A 27,364-nucleotide genomic window follows, 5' to 3' on the forward strand; every position below is an offset into this window, starting at 1 on the left:
GACTGTTGTTTGTCTTTGCTTATTTGAGTTTTTCTTGCCATAATATGGACTTGGTCTTTTACAAAATATAACACAACTGATTGGCTCAAACGTATTAATTTGTGGAATCTCTTAACTTTTAACAAGGCACACCTGTTAATTGAAATGCATTCCAGGTGACAACCTCAAGAATGCCAAGAGTGTGCAAAGCTGTCAAGACAAAGGGTGGCGACTTTGAAGAATCTCATAAAATATATTTTGATTTAACACTTTTTGCTACATGATTCCATAGTTTTGATGTCTTCAATATTGCTACAATGTAGAAAATGGCTTTTTAAAAATGTATGGAATGAGTAGGTGTTTCAACTTTTGACTGGTACTGTAAGATATCATGCATGTTGGCTGCAGTGTTCCTACATTGTCTCTACATTACTGAAAATCCACTGCAATCCATAAACTTTTAGGGATTATAAAACAATTTAATGGCATTAATTTATAAGTGGTTAAAAAACGTAGAAGGCTCCCATGCACAAAATGGTGTCCCAGTGATCCCTGGGAAAAGCAGTGCACTCCTACAGTCGCCATCTCTGTTGTAGGCTCATCATAAAAGAGAAACTGCAAGTCAAAAACTAAACGCTGACTATATACACAAGTTCCCTTCCTTTTTAAATATGATACCATATGCAAGATAAGCTATGGTTTGATCAATTTTTATTAGGCTATGGATGCATCTGAAATGGAACCCTATTCCCCATATAGTGCACTACCTTTGACCAGGGTTCATAGGGCTCTTGTCAAAAGTAGTGCACTATATAAGGGATAGGTTGCCATTCCAGACACCCAATATCTGTCAGTACTTCATTTGTAACACAACGTCTTGTGTTTGAAAGCGGTATATAAAACAACTTTATACATGCTTCTGTTGGGTAAATATCTATGTTGGTAGAGTACTTCCTCTGTAACAATGTCCTATAGAGGGTTCAGGTTGAAGGAGAAAGTGTTGAGCTTGTATCCTGTTCCACTGTAGAACTTATTCTGGAACTCCACCCTGGGAAGAAAGACAATGGGAATATTAGGGATGGCCGTCACGCTGCTTATTCAGCGACTACCACTTCCTCCTGACATGACTCGCGCTGAGGCTCGAACCAAGGACCTCTGCTTTGCTAACACACGTGACTGCGCTCCCGAAGCGTCTTACCAGTCCCCGCCACCGACACGTTCACAATTCTGCGACACTTCGGGGCTGAGAAGTTTCATACATCCCCGTGTGTGTTGTGTTGGGATACAGATCAACTGGTGGTGTGTGCATTATTTCATGCGTTTGTACGCCTGTGTGTGAGGGTGAGAGATGGAAGACATCGATGGGCAACGGTATGTGAATGACCTAAGAGAGATGGAACACATTGTGACCCACCAGTGCAATCTGAGCGCGTGCAGGAAGGCGGACAGCCCCTCCATGACGAGCAGGACGGAGACGGTGAGTGTGGCACAGAAGGAAAAGATGACGGCTAGAACTACAGATCCCATGTAGCCCTGCCACGACAGGCTGATACGTATCCCCATCACCCATAGCACCTCCGACAGCTCTGCAACACACACACAACTGGTATTATACCGTGTTCAAAGCAACTGGGAACTCTGAAATCTCTGACTTCAGTGCGTTCGAGACAACTGGTAACTCGGGAGAAAAACTAGCTTAGACTGAAAAATGGTTTTGAATGGTCATCTAAGTCAGAATTCCAGGATGGAAACTCTCATCTTTCTAGAGCTCCTTGAAGCTCACATGATTTGATCTCGTTTTTTTCAGAGTTCTCCGTTGTCTTGAAAGAACCAGTAGTAGTCTGTCACTTCTCCATTATGCAAAAAGCATATACAAATACATGTGGGCTCTTTTTTTATACAGAGTACCAGTCAAAGGTTTGGACACACCTGCTCATTCAAGGGTTTTTCTTTATTTTTACTATTTTCTACAGTGAAGACAAACTATGAAATTGAACACGTATGGAGTCATGTAGTAACCCAAAAAGTGTTAAATCAAAATATATTTTAGATTCTTCAAAGCCACCCTTTGCCTTGATGACAGCTTTGCACACATGGCATTCTCTCTCTTCATGAGAAATGCTTTTCGAAGCGTCTTGAAGGAGTTCCCACATATGCTGAGCACTTACTGGGCACTTGTTGGTTGCTTATCCTTCACCTTGCGGTCCAACTCATCCCAAACCATCTCAATTGGGTTGAGGTCGGGTGATTGTGGAGGCCAGATCATCTGATGCAGCACCATCACTTTCCTTCTTGGTCAAATAGCCCTTGAGGTGTGTTTGGGGTCATTGTCCTGTTCAAAAACAAATGATAATCCCACTAAACGCAAACTAGATGGGATGGCGTATCGCTGCAGAATGCTGTGGTATCCATGCTGTTAAAGTGTGTCTTGAATCTAAATAAATCACAGACAGCGTCACCCGCAAAGCACCATCACACCTCCATGCTTCACGGTGGGGACCACACATGCGGAGATCATCATCACAAAGACACAGCGGTTGGAACCAAAAATCTCAGATTTGGACTCATCAGACCTAAGGACAGACTTCCAACCAGTCTAATGTCCATTGGTTGTGTTTCAGGGAGGTGATCAAGAACCTAATGGTCACTCTGACAGAGCTTTAGAGTTCCTCTGTGGAGATGGGAGAACCTTCCAGAAGGACAACCATCTCTGCACCACTCCACCAACCAGGCCTTTATGGTAGAGTGGCAAGACATAAACCACTCCTCAATAAAAGGCACATGACAGCCACTTGGAGTTTGTGAGACACAGAGACTCAAACACGGTCTCAACCTTTAAGTCTTTACTGAAGACTCATCTCTTCAGTGGGTCATATGATTGAGTGTAGTCTGGCCCAGGAGTGTGAAGGTGAATGGAAAGGCTCTGGAGCAACGAACCGCCCTTACTGTCTCTGCCTGGCCGGTTCCCCTCTTTCCAATGGGATTCTCTTCCTCTAACCCTATTACAGGGGCTGAGACTGGCTTACTGCTGCTCTTTCATGCCGTCCCTAGGTGGGGTGCGTCACTTGAGTGGGTTGATCACAGATGTGATCTTCCTGTCTGGGTTGTGCCGTGGCGGAGATCTTTGTGGGCTATACTCAGCCTTTTCTCAGGATGGTAAGTTGGTGGTTGAAGATATCCCTCTAGTGGTGTGGGGGCTGTGCTTTGGCAAAGTGGGTGGGGTTATATCCTTCCTGTTTGGCCCTGTCCGGTGGTATCATCGGATGGGGCAACAGTGTCTCTTGACCCCTCCTGTCTCAGCCTCCAGTATTTATGCTGCAGTAGTTTATGTGTCGGGAGCTAGGGTCAGTTGGTTATATCTGGAGTACTTCTCCTGTCTTATCTGGTGTCCTGTGTGAATTTAAGTATGCTCTCTCTAATTCTTTCTTTCTCTCTCCCGGAGGACCTGAGCCCTAGGACCATGCCTCAGGACTACCTGGCATGATGACTCATTGCTGTCCCCAGTCCACCTGGCCGTGCTGCTGCTCCAGTTTCAACTATTCTACCTGTGGCTATGGAAGCATGGTGGTGGCAGCATCATGCTGTGGGGATGTTTTTCAGCGGCAGGGACTGGGAGACTAGTCAGGATTGAGGGAAAGATGAACAGAGTAATCCTTGATGAAAACCTGCTTCAGTTCCTCAGACTGGGGCCAAGGTTCACCTTCCAACAGGACAATGACCCTAAGCACACAGTGGCTACGGGACAAGTCTCTGAATGTCCTTGAGTGGCCCAGCCAGAGCCCGGACTTGAACCCGATCGAACATCTCTGGAGAGACTTGAAAATAGCTGTGCAGCAACGCTCCCCATCCAACCTGACAGAGCCTGAGAGGATCTCCAGAGAAGAATGGGAGAAACACCCCAAATACAGGGGTACCAAGCTTGAAGCGTCATACCCAAGACGACTCGATGCTGTAATCGCTGCCAAAGGTGCTTCAACAAAGTACTGAGTAAAGGGTCTGAATATTTCTAAAAACCTGTTTTTGCTTTGTAATTATGGGGTATTGTGTGTAGATTGATGATGAAAAACCCCCCGATGTAATCCATTATAGATTAAGGCTGTACCGTAACAAAATGTGGAAAGAGTCAAGGGGTCTGAATACTTTCTGAAGGCACCATCAGTGGGTCAAGAGTTATAGGTACTTATGTTATATTGGATATTGCATTCAAAATAGCATCCCGATAGCCTTTTAGTTTTGGACACAACCAGAACATTCTGTATGTCAATGAGCTGCAGTGTTATGTTGGCATCGTTCACATTTGGGGTCAATTTGGGAATAGAATGTGGGCTCTCTTTCGATTGCTTAAAGGTGATAGACAAAGGGTTTCCTGTTTAAAACAAACAACCTTCGTCTTCTCCTTGTCTCCTGCTCTCCATCTATTCTGATTAGAAAATACTTGACAGGTGAAGAAAACCATGTGATGGAAGCTCATCAATAGTCTCGCTTTCACCTGGTCAGTTCTTTCAGATCAGTGCCACGAAGGATGGATTTGAAAAACAATTTAGACGTGTGTAGATTAAGTAGGAGACTTCAATTTTTGTTTCTCTGTGTGTGTGTGTTAGATGTTTGGGTCTGTGTGGCCTGTCTGTGACAATGTGCCAGTGTGTGCGTGACTCAGGGCCCACAGTCGTAGATAGGAAGCTGTGTTGGAGATGCAGCCTAGACAGTACTCTATAGTGTGGATGGCCTGGTGCATGAACACATCCACTGTATCAAACTCCTGCAGGGGAGGAGAGAAAGGGTTTAAATCAGAATCCCAAATCAACACTTAGCCCTGGTCCATATTCAATAGACACCAAACAAATACAACAACAAAAAAACTGATCAAAACCGGGAGGGACTACCTCGTCCAATAAGAAACACCCATTTTCGTTTTCAGTTGAAAAACCTTTTGCTACGGTTTACAAAAAAAAAAAAACTTTTACAGTTTCCTCACATTAACCATCCTACTTTCTACCCCTCCCTCTCCCTCCTCACCTCCTCCTCCTCTCTGGGTCCTCCTTCCTCCAGGTCTCCTTGTAGTGCGTTGATGGAGCTGGTGTCCGTCACAAGGGGGCGCTCTTCTCCCTGTCTCACACAAACACACACACGACATGTGGCATCTATAATTTACAGTAGAGGGCTGAGGTGTAGAACCGATGACTCAGTAGAGTAAACAGACTTCATGTCTCAATCACACACACACACACACAGACATAACTGTTCGCATATGTTACAAACGCTGTCAGACTCCTTTGCTTACTTGCAAAAATGTAGTTACTTACAAACCCTGTCTCTTTCAGTCTGTCTTCCTCTCTCTCTCAAACACACCCTTACCCCTATGGTGTTGGCTCTTCTCCTGTGGTTGTAGTAGAGAGAGAGTTTCCCTAGTAACAGGACAGGCAGTGACGCCAGAGCTACCACCACAAGGACCTCTGGACTATCATCTAGAGAGGGGAGTGGGGGGATAGCGAGAAAGAGGGAGGGATAGAGGAGAAACAGACATTCATTAAAGTTGTCCATTGCTAGAGCTTAATGCAGCTAGACGGACAGGACAGCTACGCTCGCCTATCCACAATCACGTGTGCGCGCGCATGTCTGTCTGCCGTCCACGCGTGCTCCTCACCTGTCTGTGGTAGAGGGGCGGATTATCCTCATTCTCAGTGAACAGGAACATATCTATGAAGTGTATGAGGATGCTGGGGGCCCGGTCTGAATCCTGGGGGCTGAACGCCAGCCACTTCAACACCACCACGAAGACCAGGTAGCCAAACAGACACTGCATGAACAACAGCTCTGGGATCAGTACCAGGAACACACTGCTCAGCTGGTTCAAGTGACTGGAGGGAGAGAGACAAAGAACATGACTTTTTGATCAGATGTGTAACTAAGATCTCCTTGGAAAAGAGTGGGTTCATTATAATACAAACTCAATTCAGTGTCGGGTTGGAAGATGTAGACTCTATGCAAATCACAGATGATTGTTAAAGTATGGTTTTAGGGTTGTAGTGTGTGTGTCTCGTACATGTAGTTGAAAAAGGACAGGCAGACTCCGTAAGTCATGTGGACGACCCCGATGATAACGGACATCTTCATCTTGTACGAGTTCAGGAACGTCAGGTGGTTGTTGGCCAGCCGCCAGATCTACAGGTCAAAGGTCAGAAAACAGAGCACAACAGACATTGTTTTGGAATGTGTCGAATTCAAGTATTCCGCAAACACGAACGTTTCTTTACATTTAGTTGGTTTCTCTTTTCATTTCTTGTTTAAAGCAGCACAGTACCTAACATATTTGTACAGTTATAGGCTTAAGCCTGTTAGTAATTGCCATTGTAGTGCAATAAAAGGAAATGGAATTGCGTAACGTTAATGCAATTTGGGGCGGCAGGTGGCCTAGTGGTTAAAGCGTTGGACTAGTAACCGAAAGGTTGCAAGATCGAATCCCTGAGCTGACAAGGTAAAAATCTGTCGATCTGCCCCTGAACAAGGCAGTTAACCCACTGTTCCTAGGCCGTCATTGAAAATAAGAATTTGTTCTTAACTGACTTGCCTAGTTAAATTTTTAAAATTAAAAACGCCATGTTTTCATTTGACTCAGTCCTGAAAAGCATTGATCACTGAGCATCACTGTTTCCAAAGCCTACTCACTCCAAAGCTGCGTTTAAGAGAGCTTAAGATACATGTTGCATGGAAGTTTCCAGTGCCGGCTCATTCAGTATGGAACAAAGACATTGAATGGGAAAATACACAAAAGCGATACAGATTAAAAGATGGATGGATGTAGTTTAGAGTTAGTTACCGGGTCGATGCCAAACGGATAGGGTCCCTGGAACATTCCGGTCACGTTTAGGTCCAGAGTAAGATACTGGTTCTCCCTCAGAGTCTCATCACTCACACAGGATGGAGAGGACAATATTAGTGTGTGTGCGTCTGTGTGTGTGTATGCATACAGTACCAGTCAAAAGTTTGGACATGCCTACTCATCCAATGGTTTTTCTATGAAATAACACATATAGAATCATGTAGTAACCCAAAAAAGTGTTAAACAAATAAAAAAATCTATTTAGATTTTGGATTCTTCAAAGTAGCCACCCTTTGCCTTGATGACAGCTTTACACACTCTTGGCATTCTGTCTACCATCTTGATGAGAAATGCTTTTCCAACAGTCTTGAAGGAGTTCCCGCAAATGCTGAGCACTCGTTGGCTGCTTTTCCTTCACCTTGCGGTCCAACTCATCCCAAACCATCTCAATTGGGTTGAGGTCGGGTGATTGTGGAGGCCAGATCATCTGATGCAGCACCACATCACTCTCCTTCTTGGTCAAATAGCCCTTACACAGCCTGGAGGTGTGTTGGGTCATTGTCCTGTTGAAAAACAAATGATAGTCCCACTAAACGCAAACCAGATGGGATGGCTTATCGCTGCAGAATTCTGTGGTAGCCATACTGGTTAAGTGTGCCTTGAATCTAAATAAATCACAGACAACGTCACCAGCAAAGCACCCCCACACCTCCTCCATGCTTCACAGTGGGAACCACATATGCAGAGATCATTCGTTCACCTACGGCGGTTGGAACCAAAAATCTATAACTTGGACTCATCAAACCAAAGGACAGATTTCCACCGGTCTAATGTCCATTGCTCGTGCTTCTTGGTCCAAGCAAGTCTCTTCTTCTTATTGGTGTCCTTTAGTAGTGGTATCTTTGCAGCAATTTGACCATTAAGGCCTGATTCACACAGTCTCCTCTGAACAGTTAATGTTGAAATGTGTCTGTTACTTGAACTCTGCGAAGCATTTATTTGGGCTGCAATTTCTGAGGCTGGTAACTCAAATGAACTTATCCTCTGCAGCAGAGGTAACTCTGGGTCTTCCTTTCCTGTGGCGGTCCTCATGAGAGCCAGTTTCATCATAGCGCTTGATGGTTTTTGCGACTGCACTTTCAAAGTTCTTCAAATTTTCCGGATGCTTTAAAGTTATGATGGACTGTCATTTCTCTTTGCTTATTTAAGCTGTTCTTGCCATAAAATGGACTTGGTCTTTTACCAAATAGGACTATCTTCTGTATACCACCCCTACCATGTCACAACACAACTGATTGGCTCAAACGCATTAAGGAAAGAAATTCCACAAATTAACTTTTAACAATTGAAGTGCATTCCAGGTGACTACCTCATGAAACTGGTTGAGAGAATGCCAAGAGTGTGCAAAGCTGTCATCAAGGCAAAGGGTGGCTACTTCTAATATAAAATATAGTTTGATTTGTTAACACTTTTTTGGTTACTACATGATCCCATATGTGTAATGTCATCGTTCTGACGTCGTCACTATTATTCCACAATGGAGAAAATAGTACAAGTAAAGAAAAACCCTGGAATGAGTTGGTGTGTCCAAACTTTTGACTGGTACTGTAGGTGTGTGTATCCATTTACCTCCAGTTGTAGTGTTGGAACATAGGTTGCAGGCTCCATCCCGAGGGGAAGGGGCTGAGGCCTCTACTGAAACACTCGTAGTACACAGCTCCGGTGTAGATAGAGAAAAGGCCCATCAGCAGAATCAGATACCGACCACCAAACATCATCTGGCAGATCTGGGAGAGAGATGCTCTTCAATTGGATGAGGTCAAGAGGGGTACAGTGTCGGGCTGGGCCAGTTGAAATACTTCATTTTCCAACACACGTTTCACTCATTTCCTCTTCCCGGGAAGAGGCTCTAGCATCGAGCATCCTCTGGTCTTTCTCCTGTAGTAGCATCCACGAGGAGAGTGGTAAAGGTGTGTGTACCTCGTTGTCGTTGGTCTTGAGTTTGAGGTCTCTCTCCTGCAGCACCATCCAGAGAGCGACCATGGTCATGAGGAGGCCGTGGCCCACGTCCCCAAACATCACCGCAAACAGGAAGGGGAAGGTGATAATAGTGTACACTGCTACGGACGGAGACACAGGGGGGACAAACACAAAAATCATACAGAGAAAGAGTTAGGGTTGACAGAGTTGGGGGATGCCTGTTTAGTTTGCTGGTGTGTGTGTGTATACCGTATGCGTCTACGATGCTCTGGAAGCCGGCTGTGAAGGAGTTGGAAGAGGGTGGGAGGAGGGGTGCTTGGGTCCGGGAGGCGGTTATAGAGTGAGTCCACACCACTATCGTTCTTCCTCTGGGGGAGAGAGAATTATACCTGTTATTGCCTAAAGCAGTGGTTCCCAAACGTTTTATAGTCCCTTACCCCTTCAAACATTCAACATCCAGCTGGGTAACCCCTCTAGCACCAGGGTCAGCGGGGTCAACATTTTCAGCTTCCAGGAATTGTGTACAGATCCTTGCAACATGGGGCCATGCATTATCATGCTGAAACATGAGGTGATGAAGGAGGATGAATGGCACGACAATGGGTCTCAGGATCTCGTCATGGTATTTCTGTGCATTCAAATAACCATTTGTAAAATGCAATTGTGTTCGTTGTCCGAAGCTTATGCCTTCCCATACCTTAACCCCACCGCCAACATGGGGCACTCTGTTCACAACGTTGACATCAGCAAATTGCTTTCGCACACGATGCCACCGGGATTTATCCGTGACGACCACACTTCCCCAGCGTGCCAGTGGCCATCGAAGGTGAGCATTTTCATGCTGGAGTCGGTTACAATGCCAAACTGCAGTCAGGTCAAGACCCTGGTGAGGACGATGAGCACATTGGAGGCGGCTTATGGTAGAGAAATTAACATTCAATTATCTGGCAACAGCTGTGCTGGACATTCCTGTAGTCAGCATGCCAATTGCACGCTCACTCAAAACTTGAGACATCTGTGGCATTGTGTTGTGTGACAAATCTGCACATTTAAGAGTGGTCTTTTATTGTCCCCAGCACAAGGTGCACCTGTGTAATGATCATGCTATTTAATCATCTTCTTGATATGCCACACCTGTCAGGTGGATGGATTATCTTGGCGATGAGAAATGCTCACTAACAGGGATATAAACCAATTTGTGCACAACATTTTAGAGAAATAACATTTTTGTGTGTATCGAACATTTCTGGAATTTTTTATTTCAGCTCATGAAAATTGGGACCCACACATATTTTTGGTCAGTATTTATTTTTTATTTCTTTTAACCTTTATTTTACTAGGCAAGTCAGTTAAGAACAAATTCTTATTTTCAATGAGGCCTAGGAACAGTGGGTTAACTGCCTGTTCAGGGGCAGAACGACAGCTCGGGGGTTTGAACTCGCAACCTTCCAGTTACTAGTCCAACACTCTAACCACTACCCTGCCGCCTCAAAGGGCAGTATATCTCTCACCCTTCAAATACACCTCTGCTGTTTTCAATCAAGATCTCAGCGATCACTGCCTCATTGCCTGCATCCGTAATGGATCTGCGACCAAACGACCACCCCTCATCCCTGTCAAACGCTCCCTAAAACACTTCTGCAAGCAGGCCTTTCTAATCGACCTATCCTGGAATGACATTGGCCTCATCCCGTCAGTAGATGATGCCTGGCTATTCTTTAAAAGTGCCTTCCTCACCATCTTAAATAAGCATGCCTCATTCAAAAAAAATGAACTAGGAACAGATATAGAATATATCTGGATATTCACTCCAGACCTGTCTGCCCTTGACCAGCACAAAAACATCCTGTGGCGTTCTGCATTAGCATCAAATAGCCCCCGTGATATGCAACTTTTCAGGGAAGTTAGGAACAAATATACACAGGCAGATAGGAAAGCTAAGGCTAGCTTTTTCAAACAGAAATTTGCATCCTGTAGTACTAACTCAAAAAAGTTCTGGGACACTGTAAAGTCCATGGAGAATAAGAGCACCTCCTCCCAGCTGCCCACTGCTCTGAGGCTAGGAAACACTATCACCACCGATAAATCCACTATAATTGAGAATTTCAATAAGCATTTCTCTACGGCTGGCCATGCTTTCCACCTGGCGACCCCTACCTCGGTCAACTGCCCAGCACCCTCCACAGCAACCCGCCAAAGCCCCCACCATTTCTCCTTCACCCAAATCCAGATAGCTGATGTTCTGAAAGAGCTGCAAAATCTGGACCCCTACAAATCAGCCGGGCTAGACAATCTGGACCCTCTCTTTCTAAAATTATCTGCCGAAATTGTTGCAACCCCTATTACTAGCCTGTTCAACCTCTCTTTTGTAATGTCGGAGATTCCCAAAGATTGGAAAGCTGCCGCGGTCATCCCCCTCTTCAAAGGGGGTGACACTCTAGACCCAAACTGCTACAGACCTATATCTATCCTACCCTGTCTTTCTAAGGTCTTCGAAAGCCAAGTTAACAAACAGATTTACCGACCATTTCGAACCCCACCGTACCTTCTCCGCTATGCAATCTGGTTTCCGAGCTGGTCATGGGTGCACCTCAGCCGCGCTCAAGGTCCTAAACGACATCATAACCGCCATCGATAAGAGACATTAATGTGCAGCCGTATTCAGCGACCTGGCCAAGGCTTTCGACTCTGTCAATCACCATATTCTTATTGGCAGACTCGACAGCCTTGGTTTCTCAAATGATTGTCTCGCCTGGTTTACCAACTACTTCTCTGATAGAGTTCAGTATTTCAAATCGATCACAGCCCGCACCTGCTCGCCCGTCCAGCATCACTACTCTGGACGGCTCTGACTTAAATACGGGGAACACTACAAATACCTAGGTGTCTGGTTAGGCTGCAAACTCTCCTTCCAGACTCACATTAAGCATCTCCAATCCAAAATTAAATCTTGAATCGGCTTCCTACATCGCAACAAAGCATCCTTCACTCATGCTGCCAAACATACCCTCGTAAAATAGCCCATCCTACCGATCCTCGACTTCGGTGATGTCATATATAAAATAGCCTCAAACACTCTACTCAACAAATGGATGCAGTCTATCACAGTGCCATCCGTTTTGTCACCAAAGCCTCATGGCCTTCATCAGAATGAAAGGGGAACGAAAGCTCGGGCTAAAGAAATCCATGCTTTTCCATACACATCTGCTGTGTTCATGAGTTCCTAGGAAACTTAGCCCATCCCGTTTGAAAATAACTTAAGAGGGTTACTTGAATTGTTTTTGACATTGGAAACTCATAATTCCAAGAGCGTGTGAGTGCAACAATGGCCGACCCCAGAGCAGCAGAGAGAATACTGGGATATGTAGTTCATACCTGTGAGACTGTGCGGGACTGTGTCTGGATCAAAACCCCTCTGTATTGGCTGAGCTGGATCAGCTGGTTCATCAGGCTGTCTCTCTTCCTGGGGATGAAGAGAAGGAAAGGTGAGGTGGGGAGATAAATGAAGGGATGATGAACCGAAGGGTGGATGGAGGGATGGCGAAGGAATAGAAGATGTGCAGAAAAGGACAGTGGAAGAGGAATGAGGGAGCAAGTGGATATCAGATGCAGATTATCAAAGAAGATGTGTAGAGGAGGAGGCTTGATGAATATCCCATATGAGAGTGCTCTCTGATCGTATGGTGTGACGGTCAGAGGTCAGAGACTCACTGAAGGACTTCTCCATCTCCTCACAGCGCCACACCTTGTTCACAAACTTCCTCTGGAACGAGTTGACATTGGGGTTCAACTGGAGTGGAGAGGAAGAGAGGAAGGAGGAGAAGGAGGAAGAGGAGAAGAATTAGGAATTAGAATACTAGAATGAATGTGAAGCTTCTTATGACAGATTAAACGGTCAGCCATGTTGGTAAGGGCATTGGCCAACCATAGTTTGCCAGTGATGTAATAAGATAATTGTGTAAAACAATGAATGTGAAGATTATCTGCCCTGTATGTTTGTTAGCTAGCTAACCATACAGTCTAAGAGGAATGATTCCATCGTTTTTTCAAATTAACTGACAATATGCCAACACTCCATTCAAACAATGCAGTCCATCCACAGCCATACACTGGCTGAAATCAGTTAATGCTAGGACTTAGACAGTTTATGTTATTCTACATGCCTTAAGTAGAAGCAGGAAATGCATCACCTATGCATTTACTACCATAAATTCCAATTAGACTGGCTTGGATTTCTCCCTGACCACAATGGCTGCCATTTTCACCCCATTCTAGAACTTTGAGGATTGATGGCATAGGCCCTCTAGTAATTTAATGGTCTATGGTATGGACTTTAATTATACATTTATGAGCCAAGTAAGATTATTGTCTAATTAGTCTATTATCAGCATTACAATAGATGTTCAATACTAAAATGTCAAAGGGAACAACTCACGTCTCTGAATTGGACCAGACCCAGCTCTCCAAGCTCGCTGACGCAGTTGTAGGCTGACCCTGATTGGAGAAAGAGCTGCACAAGACACACCTCCTCGCTCCGAAAGAACGCGCCCATGGCGACCTGTCGAGATGAGTGTCAAATAAACAATCAACTTTTAAAAGATATTAGAAATGACCTGTTAAAAATGTCAGATAGATTCATTATTGTAAAAAGAGAATAGCATGAGTGTCACTTGACACTGACAGCAATGGAGTTCGCAAGAGCACAAACAGATCTGGGACCAGGCTAAACAGAAAAGGTGTTTCTTCTCAATTTTACCTAGCTGGTTGGTTAAACAACGGTAAAGAAATGAAAGCTAATACAGACAGTCCGGAGAGCATTGTAAGCATCAAGAGAAAGATGGAAAGATAGAGAGAAAGGAGGGATAGGTGTAGCGAGCTACTGAACACAGAAAAGTTCAGTTCTCGATATGTGACTCCGGGACAGATGGCCTGACAGTAAATGAGTTTAGGACGAGGGGAAGAGAACAGGATACTACCCCATGTGATTGAGAGATGGTAATGAGAGAGAGAGAGAGAGAGAGAGGAGAGGAGGGGAGAGAGAGAGAGACTGATAAAATACTACAGTCACTCAAACCTAAATCAAAGTCAGTATGTACTGCAAATAAGAAAAGGAAATCAGAGAGCTGCAGTACACTTTAGTATATATGGAAGTACTATCACTACTAATATATATGGTAGCTAGTAAGCATCTAATTACATTGTTATAATGAAGTATTCAGATCTACATAGAGGGAGACAAAGCAAAGATACATAGGCTGTATTAAATAGTGATGGACGCTCACGAGGACTGTGTGCTATCGTTCCCTGTGGACGACGTGAGTAAGTCGTTTAGCGTGTAAACCCTCGCAAGGCTGCCGGCCCCGGACGGCATCCCTATCCGTGTCCTCAGAGCATGTGCAGACCAGCTGGCTGGAGTGTTTACGGACATATTCCATCTCTCCATATCCCAGTCTGTTGTCCCTACTTGCGCCAAGATGGCCACCATTGTTCCCGTACCCAAGAAAGCAAAGGTGACTGAACTAAATGCCTATCGCCCCGTAGAACTCACTTCTGTCATCATGAAGTGCTTTGAGAGGCTAGTCAAGGATCATATCACCTCCACCTTACCTGCCACCCTAGACCCACTTCAGTTTGCATATCAGATCCACAAACGATACAATCGCCATTGCTCTGCACACTGCCCTATCCCACCTGGGCATGAGAAATACCTATGTAAGAATGCTGTTCATCGACTACAGCTCTGCTTTCAACGCCATAGTGCCCTCCAAGCTCATCACTAAGCTCAGGGCCCTGGGTCTGAAGCCCTCCCTGTGCAACTGGGTCCTGGACTTCCTGACTGTCGGAAGCTACACCTCCGTCATGCTGATCCTCAACACGGGGGCCCCACAGGGGTGCGTGCTCAGCTCTCTCCTGTACTCCCTGTTCACCCATGACTGCGTGGCACATATCTCCAACTCAATCATCAAGTTTGCTGACGTCACAACAGTGGTAGGTCTGACTACCAACAGCAATGAGGCAGCCTTCAGGGAGGAGGTGAGGGCCCTGGTCGGAGTGGTGCCAGGAAAATAACCTCTCCCTCAACAGAACAAAGGAGCTGATCGTGGACTACAGGAGACAGCAGAGAGAGGACGCCTCCATCCACATTGACAGGCCGCAGTGGAGAGGGTCAAAAGTTTCAAGTTCCTCTGTGTTCACGTCACTGACAACCTGAAATGGCATGGGCCCTCAGATCCTCAACAAGCTCTACAGCTTTACAACTGAGAGCATCTTGACTGGCTGCATCACGGCTTGGTATGGCAACTGCTTGGCATCAGACCGCAAGGCGCTACAGAGGATAGTGCGGATGGCCCAGTACATCACTGGGGCCAAGCTCTCTGCCATCCAGAGGAAGGCCTGTGAAATTGTCAAACAAATCAGCCACCGAAGCTATAGACTGTTCTCTCTGCTACTGCACAGCAAGTGTGGGACCAAAAGGATCCTGTAAAGCTTCTACCCCCAAGCCATAAGACTGCTGAACAGTTAATCAAATGACTACCTGGAATTTAATTTACCCTTTTTTTCCACTATCATTGACTCTATGCACACTCACTGGACTCTACCCACACACTCACATATACATATACTGACACTCCAACACACACACGCACACTTACATATGCTCACACACACCAAACACACGCGCACAATTTCACATTCTTCACATACGCTGCTACTACACTTTATTATCTATCCTGCCTAGTCACTTTTACCCCTACCTACATGTACATATTACATTAACTACCGCGTACCCCTGCACATTGACTTGTACAGGTACTCCTTGTATATAGCCAGGTTTATTGTTATTTATTGTTTTACTACTTTTTTTGTGTGGTGATTTTCTTTCTTTTTTAACTCTGCATTGTTGGGAAAGGGTTCTTAATTAAGCATTTCACGGTAAAGTTTACACCTGGTGTGTTCGGCGTATGTGACAAACACAATTTGATTTGATATAGTCCCTTCACACAGACAGTGTGGTGAAGAAGGCGCACAGTGCCTCTTCAATCTCAGTAGGCTGAAGGAATTAGGCTTGGCCCCTAAGGCCCTCATAAACTTATACAGATGCACCAGTGAGTGCATCCTGTAGGGCTATATCACCGCCTGGTACAACAATTGCACCGCCCACAACAGCAGGGCTCTCCAGAAGCTAGGGCGCACTGCCTGGACTCCAGGACATCTACAGCACCCGGTGTCACAGGAAGGCCAAGAAGATCATCAAGGACCTCTGCCACCCGAGCCATGGCCTGTTCACCTCGCTACCATCTAGATGGCAGAGACAGGGCATGTGCATCAAAGCTGGGACTAGACTTTAGAGCTCTGAAATCCTAGGGGCAGTGATGAGCTAGTTTAAATTTAACCGGATTCAGCATAGCTAGCTGGGATACGATGCTAGGGGGATACAATTGCTCACCACAAGGCAATTTCGCTAACTACTCTCTTTTGAGTCATGCAGCAATGTCCCGAATCGTCGCTGTAGGAGACGCTAAGCTGGCTGGCTGTCATCAGCATCAAAACACCTAGCAATAAACTAGGTAGTAAAGAGAAGCTAGCTGACGTTGGCTAGCATAGCTGTACACATGCCCGTCAAATAGAGATGGTTGACCATTCCATCGACATGTCTTCATCGTAGGGTGATAGCTAGCTACGTGAAACGAAAATGAACTTCTGTATCTTACCGTTATCTAGTTCGCTCGCCGGATAGCGATCCGTTAGCTGTGGGGCACGTCCTTCCGGAGACACCTGAAACCCCACCTCTTCAAGGAATACCTAGGATAGGATAAAGTAATCCTTCTCACCCCCCCCCCCCCCCTTAAATGATTTAGATGCACTATTGTAAAGTGGCTGTTCCACTGATGTCAGAAGGTGAATTCACCAATTTGTAAGTCGCTCTGGATAAGAGCGTCTGCTAAATGACTTAAATGTAATGTAATGTAAATGTTATCCCAGCATTTCTCCCTCTAGCAATTGGGATGGTGCAACGTGCACTATGCAGAGATGTAAACAAAGGGACTACAGTACAAATGCACGTTAGATAACGAAGTTAAGATGGCTGAAACTATTTGAGGTCGTTTTTTTCCTTTGTCTTTCTTCTGTGTCACACTGTTCCACTCTCAAACTCACGTGACGTCTCCAACCGTTCTGGTACTGTCGTCCTATTTGGGACAGTGGTGTTCTCACACACCGGTAATTGAGTTGTATAACAAGAGGGCATGTGTAATAAGCATGTAACAGACCACAATGAGAGCGGATTGGATTATTTTGATGTTTATTGATTGATGATCCAAAAAAAAAGTCTTCACCTGGCAAAAGATGTGGAAAAGAAAAATGCATAAAACAGGCATTTCATGAAGAGATAAATTAAGGACAATAGGATAAGGAAAAAAACGGAAATGGAACCGAGGGTTTAAAAATATACAAATATTACAATTTCATAAAATCAATGGCATCACTTACCAACTCATCAAAATCATTCACATTGTACAATAAACATAATGGATCGTTTTTTTAAAACGCGGAAATGGAGAATAGAAGGCATGAAATCAACAAGCTGTAAAGACTAAGACCACATTCTGATACTGTTACGATATTAATCAAAATAAGATGGCACTGAGCTTCAAATATATATATATATATATATATATATACAACAACAATGTTCACTCTGAAGTCACCTCTGTGTTTGTGCTCCCTTGTGTGTGTGGTATGGGTGGTCTTACAAGGTACTATATACACATTGATGAAAGGACATGGTCGTGCTTGTATGGCTCTTGGTGTGATTCAGTCAATGTCCCAAATGGCACCCTATTCCCTTTATCGTGTACAACCTTTGACCAGGGCCCCTTTCAAAAGTAGTGCAGCACTATATAGGGAATAAGGTGTCATTTGGGACACATACCATGGCTCTCGGCCCAGTGGTTAGAGTGTTGGGCCAATAACCGAAAGGTTGCTTGATCGAATCCCTGGAGCTGACAAGGTACAAATCTGTCGTTCTGCCCCTGAACAAGGCAGTTAACCCACTGTTCCTAGGCCGTTATTGTAAATAAGAATTTGTTCTTAACTGACTTGCCTAGTCACTTTAACTATACGTTCATGTACACAGTACCTCAATTGGCCTGACCAACCAGTGCTCCCGCACATTGGCGAACCGGGCTATCTGCATTGTGTCCCACCAACCCCTCTTTTTACGCTACTGCTACTCTCTGTTCATCATATATGCAGTCACTTTAACCATACCTACATGTACACACTACCTCAATAAGCTTGACTAACACGTTGTCTGTATATAGCCTTGCTACTCTTATTTTCAAATGTCGTTTTACTGTTGTTTTATTTCTTTACTTACCTACCTACACACACACTTTTTTTCACACCATTGGTTAGAGCCTGTAAGTAAGCATTTCACTGTAAGGTCTACACCTGTTGTATTCGGCGCACATGACAAATAAACTTTGATTTAGTTAAAGGTAAAATACAATAATAACATAGTATGAGCCATATACAATAGGATTGTTGTATGACATATTTTGGGTGCATTCTAGGAGCCTGGAATCCAAACTGATATGCTCCGTTTCACCATTGTTAAAACCTCTACAGGATTGGTGTCCCTCCCCACGGGACGGGCGCGCTAATGCGATTAGCATGAGTTTGTAAGTAACAAGAACATTTCCCAGGACAAAGACATATCTGATATGGGCAGAAAGCTTGAATTCTTGTTTGAGTTTATTTATTTTTTTATAGGGACAGTGCACATTAATCAACGTTTCAGTATAAGTGCCGGTTTTAGCCAGCCAGCTCATTTTCAACTGCAGTCCCTGGGCAGGTTGTTAATCTAACTGCACTGTCCAAGTTACAGTAGCTAAGAATACCATGCTATTGATTTAGGAGAGTGCACAGTTATGTACTGAAAATGTATCAATAGACCAACTAGGCACATTTGGGCAGACTTCATACAACATTTTGAACATTAATGCAATGGTTCATTGGATCAGTCTAAAACATTGCACATACACTCCAAAATCTAAATTGCACCTAAACTGCAATAATACATTGTGGCCTTTCTCTTGCATTTCAAAGCTGATGTTTTTTTGTATTCTTTTGTAAATCTAATGTGTTATATTCTCCTACATTAATTTCACATTTCCATAAACTTCAACAGTGTTTCATTTCAAATGGTATCAAGAAATGCATATCCTTGCTTCAGTTCCTGAACTACAGGCAGTTAGATTTAGGGATGTAATTTTAGGTGAAAATTGAAAAAAAGTGTCCGATCCTTATTATTAAGAGCATATCAGTTAAAAATCCATACTAACATTCTAGCCTCAGTTTATTATCAAATCAAGCTGCATGTCCCTTCTGATCAACTGCTGCAGGGTCTGTCCCCCCCCCTCCCCCCCAGATGGAATCCTTTTCCCTAGGTTGCCATTTGGGACACGTCAAAAGTCTCTTCCCATGCATACATCCTCAGCGTGACCTCAGAGAGGCCAGCCAATCAGAGACATCCATCACTCTGCTCATATGATCCGTGTTGTTACAGGCTGTAGAACTTGAGGCTCCTGTCCATTCCAGTGGAGGTGAGGAACTGGGCGTGCTCCCCGAAAGCCACGCCTGTCACCACCCCAGTGTGTTCTGGGTAAAGAAAAACAAAAATGTTTTGACTTGAAATCAACTCAAAAGCATGAGTTGACGCACACCCAATAAAGTTGTATTTCACAAGGGTACTAATATATATACACACACACACACACTTGCTATTATCGTCATCCAGCCAGGCACTTTGACGACCCACCTCTAGACCACTGTTTCTGTCCCAAGCTAACTCATCACCACTCGCCATTGCATCTCCAGCAGTATGACACACACAGTGCATTCTCTTACCTGTGAAGTTGAGGACCTCGGACCACTGCTTACAGATGTAGACCCTGATGTCAGTGCCACCCACAGCCAGGTACGTCCCACTCTGGTCAAACACCAGGGACTTCACCTGAGGGAGAGGAAAGAGACTCACGTATCATTTATCTAAATTTACAGGGTAGTTCAGTACCAGGAGATTACAGTATTCATACAGAGCAGACCATTGCTAGCCTGGGTGCCAGTCGGATTCTGTTCTCTTGCAAACTCCTTATGGAATTTTCATGCCAGTGACGGAATTGGAGTTGGCAAGAGCACAAACAGATGTGGGACATTTACATTACATTTACATTTAAGTCATTTAGCAGACGCTCTTATCCAGAGCGACTTACAAATGGGACCAGGCTCAATTGTAGCACGACTAGCTTCTGAATGTTCAGTGTACAGTCTACAACGACTGTCTCTCAAATAGCAGCGGATTTCTTAGATACTACTTTTGGCCAGAGCCATGTGCACTGTAGGGAATAGAGGTCATTACAGACGTGCACTACTTACCTCATAGTTGTTGTCCAGGGTGATGGTTTTGAAATTTTTCAGCTTCCTCAGATCCCAGAGCTTCACTGAGCTGTCCTGTGCACCTGGAGACATGAGAGAGGAGGTGAGGTGAGCAGGGCCAAACATTTACTTTTTGATCCACCAGCCACTGTGTCAAGAAGATGAAAAATAATCTACCAGCCACTAGATTTTATTTAACCAGCCAAAATATTTTGGTTCACAAAAATTACACCAACAAAACATGAAAAAAAGATGAGCATGCTTTGTAATGTTTCTAAAAAACAATAAATGTAGGACTAGTAAGAAGTAGTGGTATATTGTTACATTTTATTTGTGACCAGAGTCTTTTAACCAAAATATCACAGATGATACATAAATGTTCACCTGCCCCTTTAAGGCGGGTGTTGCCATGGTAACACGACTCAAGTCATGTTTGTGCCATTGAGAGTCTGACTAGTAGATGCATTGTCCTCTATTACCTAGCTGTTGAAACTCGAACATTAAAAAACAACCTAGCTTGTGAATTTAAACAATGTAAATAACCAAGAAACAAGGACAAAGTCTCACTTCAGTAGACTTTCATTTCAAGTAAATTAGACAAACTTTTATGCCTGTGTGCAGCGCTTCTAAAAATCTCTTTCAACTCACATGCAGTTTTGCAACACAAGGTGGGATAGGCTATAGGATTTGTAGTTCTTTGACTTTGTGAATTTAATATACCAGCTCTGAAACAAAACGGCAGAAATACCTAGAAAACAGCTACTGAATCATTTATTTTTTTGCTATAAATGTGATCATACATATTTTTATTCACAATTGGCTCAGTGTTCTGTCACTCATGGGGACACTACGTCACCACAAAATCTACAGGGAGAGCTTGAAAATTCAAGCCCCTTGGGTACTGCCATAGATTTACATTATAAGTGCCCATCCAAGAAGGCTCAAGGTCATTGGCCACTGATAAAAATTACGTTAAATCTACCATAGCTTTGATATGACTGATCATGTCAACACCATACTTTCAAAATCTTAGCTAACAAGATAGACAAGCAGTCGTCATTATGAATCAAGTCGACAATCTACTGGCAAATCCTTTTCAATGCTTGTCATATGAAGGGAAATCATAGATAAAACGTATCGATGCTCATGGGCCATTGGACATAAACATTACACAACAAGTTGGAAATAGCAAATTCAACAATGAGTGGTTTGCAAGGAATCACTATCCTGCTATTCAGTGGAGTGGGTGTGTGGTCCAAGTCTGGGTTTAAAGTTTATTTTCCAAGCTTGAAAGGACAAACATTCACATGGCCATGAGCCAGAAAAGGTTGAATACATTGGCTATGCTGTCAATGCAGCATGACTTCTACCAAACTTCAGTGAGATCAAGACAACTGGGAGTTCGGGGGGGGATTTTTTTTTTAAAGAGCTCTGACTGGGAAAATATGTTTTGAAAGGTCATCCAACTCGGAATTCCAAGTCGAGAACTCTTTATAGAGCTCCGACCTGAAGACCACTGACGTCATGATTAAACTTTTTCCCCCAGAGTTCCCAGGTGTCTCGAAAGCGCCATAAATCCAGAGACTGCTAGACTTTAATGAGAAAGTTTTCCCACAAAAAGGAACACCATGCCACCTTCCTGTTCAAGTGAGCACAGCTCAACAAGTTGAGTCCAAAGATGTATTGTATGTTGCTGCATAAATGATGTAATATTCCAGGGAGATATGTATACTGTAGGCAAAAAAGTAATACAAAGTGTATGTTGTGTAGTAAGCTATTAGTTGACCATGTGCCTCACCTTAATAATCTGATCCCTAACTTAGCCTACTGTTCTGACTTGTTGGTGCACCTGTAGCCTATAGCCTGTTTTAGAGAAATGTAATTGAATATTGTAAGAAATGTCATTGTCTGCTTATATGCCCCCTTTATTTATCCTACGGTTCTGACTTGGTGTACAGGGAGAACACTAAGAACGGCCCATGTTCTGAATTCTGTCATGTGTACATTTCAGAAGTGCTGAACAAATAGTTATATTGACTAAGTCTGTCCTAGCTCGCTCATTAATGTCTTAATCAAAATTACGGATGGCCTCTTGTCCGCTCATCGTTCGCTTATGCCACAGTTTGGACATCTCAATTGTCAGGAGTAACCACATTCGTTTAAGCAAGTCAGCCATATCAGGGGTTTTTTTAAAGGCAGTTTTGCTGCCAGACAAGGCTCTGCTAATAGACAGGTGTGGCTGTGGTAAGCATTCAATCCATGGTGCTGAACAGAAAGCTCAGCTGTTGAGACAGATTTATGCAGGCCCTAACCGTTTGTGGGCAGATTTTGTCACTGCAAAAGTGCAATTAATGTATTGTTTAGTGTTGTTTTGTGGCTTCTCTGGCCTGCATCCCAAAAAATTAGGGGGAGTTTGCCCCAGCAAGATTTACATGCTAAAATCACCACTGGAGGTGAGCAATAATGTCTAACAGTGTTTACACAAAGGAATAAAGACAACTTCACACACACACACACACACACACACACATACAGCTAATCTTCTCTCTCATGTGTGCGCTCACACATACACACAGAGAGTCCTCTCTCTCACAAACACACAGCAATCTCACCTGTAGCCAGGTAGTATCCGTTCTCAGAGAAGGCGATTGAAGTGACAGGGCCGATGTGGCCGGGGAAGTTGGCCACGTTGGTGCGCTCCTTCAGGTCCCAGATCTTGATCTGAGAGTCGGCCGTTCCCGTCCCGAAGATCAGACCGTCAGGGTGGAACTGGGCACAGGTCAGAGCTGGAGGGGTACAGGACAGGATGTGTAAAGAACATGTATTTGCAATGTATCCGTGTGCTTTGAGAGAGTACAGGGGACTGGGTGGTTGGAAATACTGTCTTTTATTTCAGTTACTCCAGTTAGGTACTAGGTCAGTCAATTCACAGGGGGGGGAGATTGATTAAATGTTATTGTTTTTTGTCTATCCATTTACATAGGAAAGACAACCTGGCATTTAAGGGGCTTGATATGTGGGAAATTATTTGGTGAGCTGACCCCACAGTTAGGAAATGCTACTTTTGGATACTGACAGACTATTAGAGGAAGCTGGTCCCTAGCAACATGTGGAACTAAAACGTCTTGTCCCTAGCAACTAAATCGTCTTGTCCCTAGCAACATGTGGTCAATAAAACGTCTTGTCCCTAGCAACATGTGGTCAATAAAACGTCTTGTCCCTAGCAACATGTGGTCAATAAAACGTCTTGTCCCTAGCAACATGTGGTCAATAAAATGTCTGGGAAGACAAAGAGAGAGGTCCAACGGTGTGGTCCAGCGATTAGAGCTGCCACAATCGCCATGGTTCAAATCCAGTCCACTGCCCTTTCACTCCCCCTTTCACTCCCCCTCCCACCCTGTGGTAGACTAGTGTCCTGTCTAGGGGGTGTACCTATACATCAAGCTGCCTCACACCACAAAAACAGGATATATGCTCCTGCCCTATGGGCTGTTCTGGCTTGGACAAGGCTACTTACTTACTCCTATCTCCTCAATAAAAAATAATAAAGAGCAGGGAAGAAGCACTCACCACATCCTGCAGCCTCATCGGTGACCTTAGTGAGAACACGACCTGTTTGGATGTCAGAGAAGGCCCAGTACTGATGGAGAGAGAAAAGGGAAGCGATAGAAAGTAGAGAAAGAGGGGGAGACAGTAGATAAAAATAGTCTTTACATAATGTTCTTGAAATCCAAATCCATGTGTGTGTACATATGTTTTGTGTGTGTGTCTGTGTTACCTGATCCTCGGAGGAGCTGAGCAGGTAGTCTCCGGTGGCGTGGAGGGAGAGCCCGGTGACGCTCGCCTCGTGAGCCCGCACCACCTGGACACAGTTGCCGCCGGTAACGGACCACACGCGGATAGTGCTGTCTGGAGAGGCCGAGAACACTACCGACTAGAGGGAGAGGAGGAGAGTGCGCAGAGAGGGAAAGGGGGTAGAGAGAGAGAGAGAAATTGTTGAGGTAAGGGATATTAGAGTTACAGAGTAATTCCAGTGCAAGACATTGCTGCGGACTACGTCAACGGAGAGTAAAGGAAAGGAAGTGCGTGTGTGTGTCTCACCTGAGAGGGGTGGTAGATGACAGAGGTGACCTTCTTGGTATGACCTTTCAGGGTTGCGATGATCTGCTCCTCCTTCTTATCAAACACCACCACGTTCTTATCAGCCCCGCCTGTAGAGGGAGACAGAGAGGTTCGGGGTTTATCTGGGTCGGGCCAGGGTCTGTGTCCCAAACGTCAGCCTTCTGGTCAAGAGCAGTGCACTATATAGGAAATGTAGGGTGTGCCATTGTATTTTTTGTTTCCTCAAGGGAGGGAGGAAGCATTTTGATGGAATTCAGACAGAAACAATGTGTGTGTATATCTACAATGGGCCGTAGACTGTGTGTGTCTCTCACCAGTGAGCACTTTGTTGGTGTCGGAGGGACACAGGTCCAGAGACAGGATCCCAGGCACACTGGCACTGTGGAGACCCTGACAGGCAGACACACAGAGAGACAGAGAGAGAGAGAGACAGATACATAAACATAATTTAGGGCTGTGTTCAGTAGGAATGAAATGGAAGAAAAATGATCTGAAACAGGGAGGAACCTTTCTGAACTTGCCCAAAGTTTGAAGAATAAAGTGTTCCAACACCAGCCATAGCTGGAGGTCACATACACGTACTCACAGCATGGGTAGCAACTTGTCTGTACTTGCTGAGGTCCTCCGTTCGGACCAGCTCTTCTGGAACTGTCTTTCCTCTCTGTGGGAAGAGAGACGGTAGAGGTGAAGTGTAGACAAAAATGTATCCTAGCATGGCTATGCCCAAATGTCACCCTATGGCCCCCGTTCAAACGTAGTGCCCTATGCAGGGAGTAGGGCGCTATTGCACTCCATTGGAGACACAGCCCATACCCTATACTAAGCTGACAACTGGTTGGACATTAGGTAGGTTATTCTATGAATAACAGGGAGGTTGCTTGATAGGGACTTCTTTGGCATTTGAATAGTTACCTTCTTTCTCTCCGTGGTCAGGACCGTGGCCTTGTCTTGCAGCTGTGGAGAGAGGTGGACATCTTAGTATAGGACACTGTGCTGTGTAGTGTGACAGCATGGTTGATTGGTTATTTCAAGGTTTGATACACCGCGGTCTTATATGGTACTATTTGCAATGAACGCACATGATAGTCCAGTATAACAGGGTGGTATCATTCCTCTTGCACTGTGGATGTGAGGACATCTCTTACCTTCTGTATGATCTCTGGTATCATTCCCACCTGCTCACTGACCTCCATGAGCTCTCCTGCACCTCCAGCCTGTGAGATGAAACACAGAATCAATAACAAACGAGAATTGTACATTCCTTATTAGAAAATGTGTATTTGCGTCAGCTGTTAAAACTCATTTTTATATGAACATATAGATACTACAACTTTACAGGTCTCACTTAGACCGAAGACTTCAATCAAGAAACAGACTGAGCTCATGCGAACCAGTTAACTCTCAATTTAAAAATATTGACTGAGGGCTTTGAGCCAATCACTGACCGTGACATGGGGCTGGGAAGCGACTGCCTGAGCCACCACCAATCCTGCCTGTGGCTTCAGAGTGGCCAGAGCTACGGGGAGAGAGAAGGGTAAAATATAGCAGAGGAGAAATGAGAAGTGACACGCCCCATGGCCACTAACATCCAAAGCTGTTTCCAGATTAACATAAGAGTGTGTGCAAGTATGCTTGCCTGTGTGTCTGTCTATAATACGGTGTGTGTGTGTGTTAGAATGTATAATCATGTGTTGAGTGTACAAGCATGTGTGTGTATATAAGTGCATAATGCGTGTGTGTACGTATGTATATATCTCTCACCCTCTCTGGCTGCAGTGACCTCCTTGGTGAGACGGGCGATGACCCTGCATGCGGCATCGTGCTGGTAGAGGGCGTGGCTTAGTTCTTGACGCGTTGTCTGCAGCTGCTGCCTCAAGGTGAAGCTGTGGAGCATCACCGCATCCTAAGAGAGAGAGATCATTTTAGAAGGGTGCGTGTGTGTCTCAGTTCAGACACAGCGAAGGGGAGTGTAGCCGAGTATACATGGACTCACCCACTCGTCCTGCAGAGCTTTGAGGATGGCTGGGATGCTAGTGGATGAGGGAGCTTTGGGTCTGATGGGGTGAGAGACTGAGGCAGGAGGAGACAAAGATAGCTTAATGTAGTGAGATATCCCCTGACTAGTGGGGTTACCATTGTTGTTGAAGTGGCAGAATACAGTCTAGCCTAGAAATTACCAGGCACCATGCAGGAATAGTTGGAAGCCAAATAATATGGATTACCCTTACTGTGTTGACTTCAGCTCAGCATCAGATCTGAACACACTCTCCTCCATGTATCCCTCACCTTTAATGTCTATCAGCTGTTCCTCTGACAGAGGCTGCCCATTCATAGGGTCTGCTCCATTCTCAGCTATGTACTTCTCAATCAGCCGCCGCTCAAACACCTGGTTGGACACCGGCGACACGCACGGGTGCTCCGGGACCTCATTTGATACTGGATGGACGGTAGAGCGAGAGGGGTAAATGTGCATGCCCGCAATTACAATATAAATACGGCAAACGCAACTCTAGTCAGAAGATGGAAGGACACATTACCGTTTAATTGTACTTTGCAGATATAACACCGATGTCAAGCTGATCCACAATGTTTGAAAAGGGTTGCTTGCTAATTGAAATGTATAACATGCATATGGTGACAATAACAAGGGAAGGTTCTAGAGACATTATTATACATAGCGGTACACAGACCGAAAATATCACGTTAACGTTCCGGAAGGGCAACTCGACTCATTCATTCATTCATTTGAACTTACTTGCACAAACCAGGGACATTTTCAGTAGCTAGCTAAACCTTCGGTCGTTCGTCCCCTCCAAGATCACCGTATCAATACAGATTAATGAATGTTCTTCGGATCCAACTGTTGCTTCTTTTTGTGTTGATTGTAATACAATAATAATCCGGCTAAATTAAATTTTCATTTATTAATGTTTCTTTCCGTAACGTAGGTCCGCGGCTGCGCGTTTCGGGTGCAGCTCCGACTATTGCATGCTGGTATAGCATGAGTCCTCCGATCCCGCCCCT

General features: G+C 44.6%; 2 protein-coding genes across 2 annotated transcripts; both read right to left on the reverse strand.

The window, feature by feature from the left end:
* Window positions 1-415: 415 nt before the first annotated feature.
* On the reverse strand, window positions 416-16,596 carry tcirg1a (T cell immune regulator 1, ATPase H+ transporting V0 subunit a3a). Its single transcript, XM_064925850.1, has 16 exons — window positions 16,492-16,596; window positions 13,215-13,337; window positions 12,487-12,569; window positions 12,155-12,242; window positions 9,543-9,643; window positions 9,029-9,147; window positions 8,780-8,919; window positions 8,429-8,586; window positions 6,797-6,887; window positions 6,023-6,141; window positions 5,611-5,837; window positions 5,335-5,444; window positions 4,996-5,085; window positions 4,618-4,738; window positions 1,394-1,565; window positions 416-1,027 (listed from the first exon to the last, which is right to left on the reverse strand). Exons 2-16 carry the CDS (start codon window positions 13,329-13,331, stop codon window positions 949-951), a joined length of 1,815 nt encoding a protein of 604 aa, XP_064781922.1. The 5' UTR covers window positions 13,332-13,337; window positions 16,492-16,596; the 3' UTR covers window positions 416-948.
* Window positions 16,597-19,215: 2,619 nt separating this feature from the next.
* On the reverse strand, window positions 19,216-27,311 carry LOC135506823 (pre-mRNA-processing factor 19). Its single transcript, XM_064926210.1, has 16 exons — window positions 27,096-27,311; window positions 26,627-26,776; window positions 26,334-26,410; window positions 26,102-26,243; window positions 25,786-25,856; window positions 25,486-25,554; window positions 25,253-25,294; window positions 24,927-25,001; window positions 24,655-24,730; window positions 24,320-24,429; window positions 23,997-24,152; window positions 23,789-23,858; window positions 22,831-23,004; window positions 20,219-20,301; window positions 19,691-19,796; window positions 19,216-19,441 (listed from the first exon to the last, which is right to left on the reverse strand). The coding sequence occupies exons 1-16, from the start codon at window positions 27,112-27,114 to the stop codon at window positions 19,344-19,346; spliced, it is 1,518 nt and encodes a 505-aa protein (XP_064782282.1). The 5' UTR covers window positions 27,115-27,311; the 3' UTR covers window positions 19,216-19,343.
* Window positions 27,312-27,364: the final 53 nt, after the last annotated feature.

The sequence above is a fragment of the Oncorhynchus masou genome, chromosome 20 (assembly GCF_036934945.1).
Source record: "Oncorhynchus masou masou isolate Uvic2021 chromosome 20, UVic_Omas_1.1, whole genome shotgun sequence".
In the NCBI taxonomy this organism is placed as follows: domain Eukaryota; kingdom Metazoa; phylum Chordata; class Actinopteri; order Salmoniformes; family Salmonidae; genus Oncorhynchus; species Oncorhynchus masou.

What these genes read in the sequence shown, in the direction of transcription:
- tcirg1a (XM_064925850.1), bottom strand. Translation starts at nt 13,331, where the DNA reads ATGGGCGCGTTCTTTCGGAGCGAGGAGGTGTGTCTTGTGCAGCTCTTT. An exon ending in ATCCGTTTGGCATCGACCCG is followed by an intron (nt 6,142 to 6,796) that starts GTAACTAACTCT and finishes TTTGACCTGTAG; the next exon opens with ATCTGGCGGCTGGCCAACAA. An exon ending in CACGCGCTCAGATTGCACTG is followed by an intron (nt 1,028 to 1,393) that starts GTGGGTCACAAT and finishes CTTTCTTCCCAG; the next exon opens with GGTGGAGTTCCAGAATAAGT.
- LOC135506823 (XM_064926210.1), bottom strand. An exon ending in GACAAGTTGCTACCCATGCT is followed by an intron (nt 24,731 to 24,926) that starts GTGAGTACGTGT and finishes TCTGCCTGTCAG; the next exon opens with GGTCTCCACAGTGCCAGTGT. An exon ending in TCATCTACCACCCCTCTCAG is followed by an intron (nt 24,153 to 24,319) that starts GTGAGACACACA and finishes CTCTCCCTCTAG; the next exon opens with TCGGTAGTGTTCTCGGCCTC.